This window comes from Halyomorpha halys, unplaced genomic scaffold, assembly GCF_000696795.3.
Source record: "Halyomorpha halys isolate HHAL.00 unplaced genomic scaffold, Hhal_1.1 Scaffold367.1, whole genome shotgun sequence".
In the NCBI taxonomy this organism is placed as follows: Eukaryota; Metazoa; Arthropoda; class Insecta; order Hemiptera; family Pentatomidae; genus Halyomorpha; species Halyomorpha halys.
In genome coordinates this window covers 1-5,784 of record NW_027115775.1, presented here as the reverse complement: position 1 = coordinate 5,784, position 5,784 = coordinate 1, and the positions used below count along the sequence as shown (strand labels likewise).

The 5,784-nt window shown below is 34.3% G+C and overlaps 1 protein-coding gene across 2 annotated transcripts in view; it reads right to left on the bottom strand.

Annotated features, from left to right (window-relative positions):
• LOC106681823 (carboxypeptidase D) overlaps positions 1–4,551 on the bottom strand; it is a gene marked incomplete at its 5' end in the record, with an annotated part of 14,832 nt that extends 10,281 nt beyond the window's left edge. For both annotated transcript variants that reach the window (XM_067052764.1, XM_067052765.1), the window contains 3 exon segments: positions 2,448–2,529; positions 3,572–3,927; positions 4,293–4,551. In XM_067052764.1, coding sequence (XP_066908865.1) covers positions 2,448–2,529; positions 3,572–3,927; positions 4,293–4,551 — 697 coding nt within the window.
• Between the last annotated feature and the right edge of the window lie 1,233 nt (positions 4,552–5,784).

Sequence of the window (5,784 nt, the reverse complement as noted above, 5' to 3'; positions counted from 1 at the left end):
CACTGACACCGCTCTTGGTAAAGTCAATGGAGGGCGCCTCTTAGGATCTAGCAATGCCGCCCAGTTCTTGCCCTCACATTCTCCTCTACTCCTTTCCTCTGCTCTTCCAGTGATGGTGCTTCGGGCCATTTCATTCATCATATCCATGGTGATAGGGAGAAGCGGCTGTGGTTGGCTAGCCCCTAACCGTGCAAGTCGATCCGCCTCCTCATTCCCAGGTATACCGCAATGGGCTGGAATCCACTGCATTACCAATGCTTTAAGTATTTCTCTTTTACATTCTATGGATTTCCGGCATGCGAGAATTCTAGCGTTAGTTGAGGGATGTTCAGACGCTATTGTCAGCAGTGCTGCCCTAGAATCCGACAGCAGAACTATCTTCTTTGCGCAGGCGTGAGTAATCTTTTCTAGAGCTAAAGTAATTGCAGCTACCTCTCCATCAAAATTGGTAGCGTTTGCTCCAGCAGGTGCTGACAGTTGGAACAGGCTACTATAGACACCTGGACCCGCATTTTTATTTGCCTCTGTAGCTGACCCGTCGGTTTATATATGGATCCATTCTGGCTCAGGGTACCGCTCGGCTATAGTGGCCAATGCCACAGTCCTTAGTTCTTCCACTGGGGTCATGGATTTGTTGATGGGCATTATTAGATCCAGCACTATAGCATATGGACACATCCAAACACTTTGTTTAGTCAAGTCAGGCAGAGGCTCTCTTATCTCAAAGTTCAGGCCTAGGCTTGTGATAATGGATTTTGTTGCCTCAATAAATGATAGCTGCATTTTTAGTCGCCTAGTATTACCAAGAGTGCTGGCCCAGTAATCACTACCATTCCTAAGCACGCGCTCGTAAAGGATGACGGCATTTATTTTTCGCCTATATTTTAGGGACTCAATCTCTGCCTGCAATTGCATGGCTAGTATCGGTGTCGATTTAGCCGCACCGGTAATAATCCTCAATGCCTTATTTTGAACTATATCAAGACGTCTCAGCACTGAATCGGTAGCTGTAACCATAATCCCAGAGCCATATTCCAGAACTGGTCTTATATATGACCTATATACATGTCTTAGAACCTCAGCGGTTGCTCCCCATTTTATGGCTGTGATTCGTTTCATAAGTCGCAGTCTTGATTCTCCTTTATCTGCAGGATTCTTACATTGCTTAGCCCAGGTTAACTTATCATCCAGGATCAGTCCTAGATATTTCGCTTCATGAGTCCTGCTAATAGCCTGATTATCAAGATTTACTCGGAGCTCATGCTGCTTTGTAGAAAGGGTAAATAGTTGGTATACTGTCTTTTGCGTATTGATAATCTGATTGATTATAAATACTGTATAATATAATCTTTGATAAATACTGTCTTCTGCCCACCTCTTCAGAACCTTTAAGGTATCGTTGGCCCACTTTTCGAGAGCACCAATCCTACTGCTGGTCCCCCAGATTATCAAGTCATCAGCATACAGTAACACTTCAGTACCGGGTGATTTCTCCATCAATGTATCAATGACGTCATTAATCATAATATTAAATAGCATTGGACTCAGTACTGCTCCTTGAGGGAGTCCCTGTTTTACTTGCTTGAATCCTGATGTGTTTGCCCTATACCTCACAGAAATATGCCGTTGGGAAAGGAATGATTTGATCCAGCCCATCAGTTTTCCATCAATTTTCATAAGGGCTAATTTGAGTATTACCTTATCTCTCCATACTCGGTCAAATGCTGATCTGAAATCAATGAAGACAGCTAGCGTACTTGGATATTTTTGAAATCCACCCTTAATTGCCTGGGAAAGGCAAGCTATATTCTCTATAGTATCTCTATGCTTCATGAATCCTGCTTGACGCTGTGATAAAGTACTGCTAACCTAGCTTTACACCTCAAAAAGACCCTTTTGTTTGTTTGGTGGAGTACTCTCAGTGTTGTTCATTTTAAAGTGCTGAGATATGGAACAGCTATGAATGCAGACCTTTACCATGAACAATTGGATTGTGTAAATCAATCATCAATTGAAAAGTGACCAGCAGTTGTCAACAGAAGAGGCATTACTCTGGAACACAATAATGTAATACCACACTGCACAAGATCACCATGGAAATAATTAATGAATTGGGGTGGGAGGTACTGCCTCAATCACCATTCTTGCTCGATGTTGCACCATCAGATATCCATTTATTCTGATCGCTTCAACAGTGGCAAAAATTTAGATAATATTCAAAATACCATCTCTATATATTTAGCTAAAAAACCAATTAATTTTTATCAATCCGGCATTGAAAATTTGTACACTAAATGGTAAAAGGTTGTTTATAATGAGGGTGATTACATTACTGTTTACAAATAAAATCTCATTAAAAATTGATATGTTTGAATTTAATGTAAGAAACCGACATTAATTTCTAGTTCCCCCTATTTTACTGAGAAAAAGATAAAAGAAATACTCACCTTTCCAGGACGAAGTTCCTTATAAGTTTCAATAAACATATCATAAACAGAAGATCTAATAATATCATGTTCTTGAGAGTGCCTGTAATACACACATTAATTAATTGTTTTACTTTTATATTTTTTAATTATTGAGTTTGACAAATATTCCAAATACAGTTCTCAAATATTATATGGTTATGGATTTAATAACTACTAAGTCAAAGGGAAATAAATACATATGGTTATAAACAAACATATACATGTCCATGACAAAATTCCTAAAACAAAAATGCAATTAGAGATTGCATTTAATTGCATATAATAAAGTGAAAATTCTACTGTTATTAACAAATTATAAGAACATTAATGAAATAATACATGAGCAGTTGTGTTCACACTATTACATTTACTCTCCTTAGTGTGATACACTACTTAAAATGGTTTTCTAGAGAATTATAATTATGTACTGAAAAATGATTTAAAAAAACCTGATACAAGATGAACAATAGTACCTACATATTCTAAAAAATCCAAGAGATCCTACTTTATTTCAATCACATATTGTGTCACAACCAATGATAATGAAAAAATGACAAAATAAAATTTGTACTATTGTACAACAGATGGATTTACAAAGACGATTCTTGGAGCCTTTTTACTAATTTGTTGCATCAGTTAGACAGTAATTCTCGATTTCTTCTACAGGGATTTAGTTTCGTCATATTTAATATTTTGTCCTCAAGTTACAAACTTCTTCAGACGTTGATTTTCAGCAAAAAAAAAGAGCTGAGTACTAAATGAATTTTTAATAAGAGATAAGTTCATGTTAAAAGGCAGATGGAACACAGCTATTCATTCTCCAGCAGGGTGAAAAAAATTCGGAGTGCATAAGAAATATGTAGGAGAGATGATTACCTACTCACTGCTGTAGTAATTCCCATAACTAGAAAAAAATTACATAATCAGCACTTAGTTTAAAAAAAATTAGCCAGATCAATCAGAAAAAACATACAAAATATTAGAAAGAAAAATTGTTTTCCTAAAGAAAAAGACCAGCCAAACTGATGCTAACAATTATATTCCAAAAAAAAAAACTAGTATCTAAAATACTAATTAATAAATATGAATTTCAAAATACATACCTTAAGCCTAATCCAGAACTTTCAATGCTAATCATCAAATCCAATTTGTGTTCTTCAATTAGCTTTAAAAATGCAACTGCTTTAATATTACTTTTGGACTGTGAAAGAATACTTGACACAACTTGATTAGTACTATTATCAGTGTTGTAACAATCGGTCATAGCAATATCATCAACTGAAGGTATAATATAAATAATTGCTTCTTTTAAGACCCTATCTATTATTGGATCATGTAATTTGTATCCTACAAAAAGATGTCTGGCTAATCTCAGAGATAGTTCTCTACCAGAGGGTTCAGTTCCATACAATCCGCCAACCATAGCCACATGCAGTTTATGTTCATTTGCAGAAGCAACCTACAAATCATCATTAGATAAATGCATTTAGAAACACAGGATTTGAAAAATTGTATAAATCAATCTATCAATCTTTTATTGATGGTCAATAAATATTATCAGAAGTATTTTAAATTATACTCACACTCACAAGTTTATTTGTGTGTGTGTTTTTTGTTTTAGCTAGACAACCATAAATGATTTAAACACTTCAATTAATGAAACATAAAAAAACTAAAATATTAATTTTTATTTTTTTAGTATTTTAATATTATTGTGATAATGCATATGTAATGAGAAAAAAAAACTTTGAATAAATAAAGTCACTTCATTAAATTACATGGAAACTGTGAACATTAGTACATTTATAATACAATAATACTTACGTGTTCTGACATTTTTAAGAAAGCTAAAGGACTGTCAAAAAACTGAGCAAGATCAGGAGCATTTCTGTCTAATGACATGAGTTCTTTATTAATTTCTTCATCAGTTAGATAATTATCCATTGGCTGTATATTTGAATTTTGACTAAAATCATTTTCAACGGACCATGAACCAGGATCATCGCGAAGTAAAGTAAAATTCACTGACACACCAACAACATCATCAGGGACAATAATAGATCTTTTGGTTTCACTTACGTACCTGATAATTAAAGTAAATTCAGTACAATACAATCAGAGAATTATAATTATAATAATGGTATTACTTAAGTAAAAGAATAATTTATATTTGGATTAATAACTCATAAGTTGAAAGTAATAATATTAAACAGGTCCACTTGCCAGACTTGTCACTCCTCCCTACCAATATCGGTGCCAGTACCAGTATTATCCTACACTCATACAAATAATTTCTGTTTATCTGTCAGAGAAATGGATCTCAAACCTACAGAAGGATTTTCAGAATAATATGGGTTTTGAAACCTCAGAAACCTATTGGCATAATTCTTTACTCCCGGAAAATTTTAAATTAGAAAAAAAAATATTTAAATCAATATAACCTTCCTATCCAACCAATATGGGATTCTGGAGGTAGTGATAAATAAGTCCTGTTTATCTTTATACTAATATTAATTCAACGTGACACCCAACTCCTGTGGGTTCTTGGAGCCTTCCTGAGGTCCACCCAGCCTCTTAAATTGGGTAAAAATCTTGTGGTCAAGCGTGATTCTGATCAAATCACCTCCTTGCACAACCATTGGTCTAGTAACAGTACTTGCTTACAAAGTACTGAACCTGTGACCCTCCATTGGTTGTAGAGGTACATATTTTAATTTTTTCTGGATTTTCTCTTTAAAAACAGAGAGGTAACCAAACAGTACACTGAACATGAGATAAGGTCCAAAGAGGTAGCAAGAAATATAGAGTAATAGCTGTGCTAAGGAGAAGTGAAGATGCACAAATAAGTAATGGTAGAAAAGTAAGAATAGTGTAAAGATGTGACATGATTTCCTATATGAAATTCAAATTATGAAAAATTATGAGGTGAATATAATTGTATGAATTATGATATATAAGGATGAAGATTGTTGTTATGATGGTTTATTATTGTTGTAGATTTAAAGTACATGAATATGGGACAGTGGTCCCGAAATGTTGTACTATAATATGATAATTTAATATAAATTACACCCAATTGGAAGTTTATTAACCTCAAAAAAAATTTTTATGAATTTAATTTTTTTTTTTCAATGTGACACCAACAAAATTAGGTGTAGGGAAAACTGTGATTAATTATGTTAGTATAAATTTCCAGGCAAAATTCCCAATATAGCTAATAAACAGTTACAAAAAAAAAAACACCCAGTTTTTACAATATTATAGAAAGAAAAAAGAGTAGCGTGGGCTCCCGCTAGAGAAACTTCTGGTAGTGGGG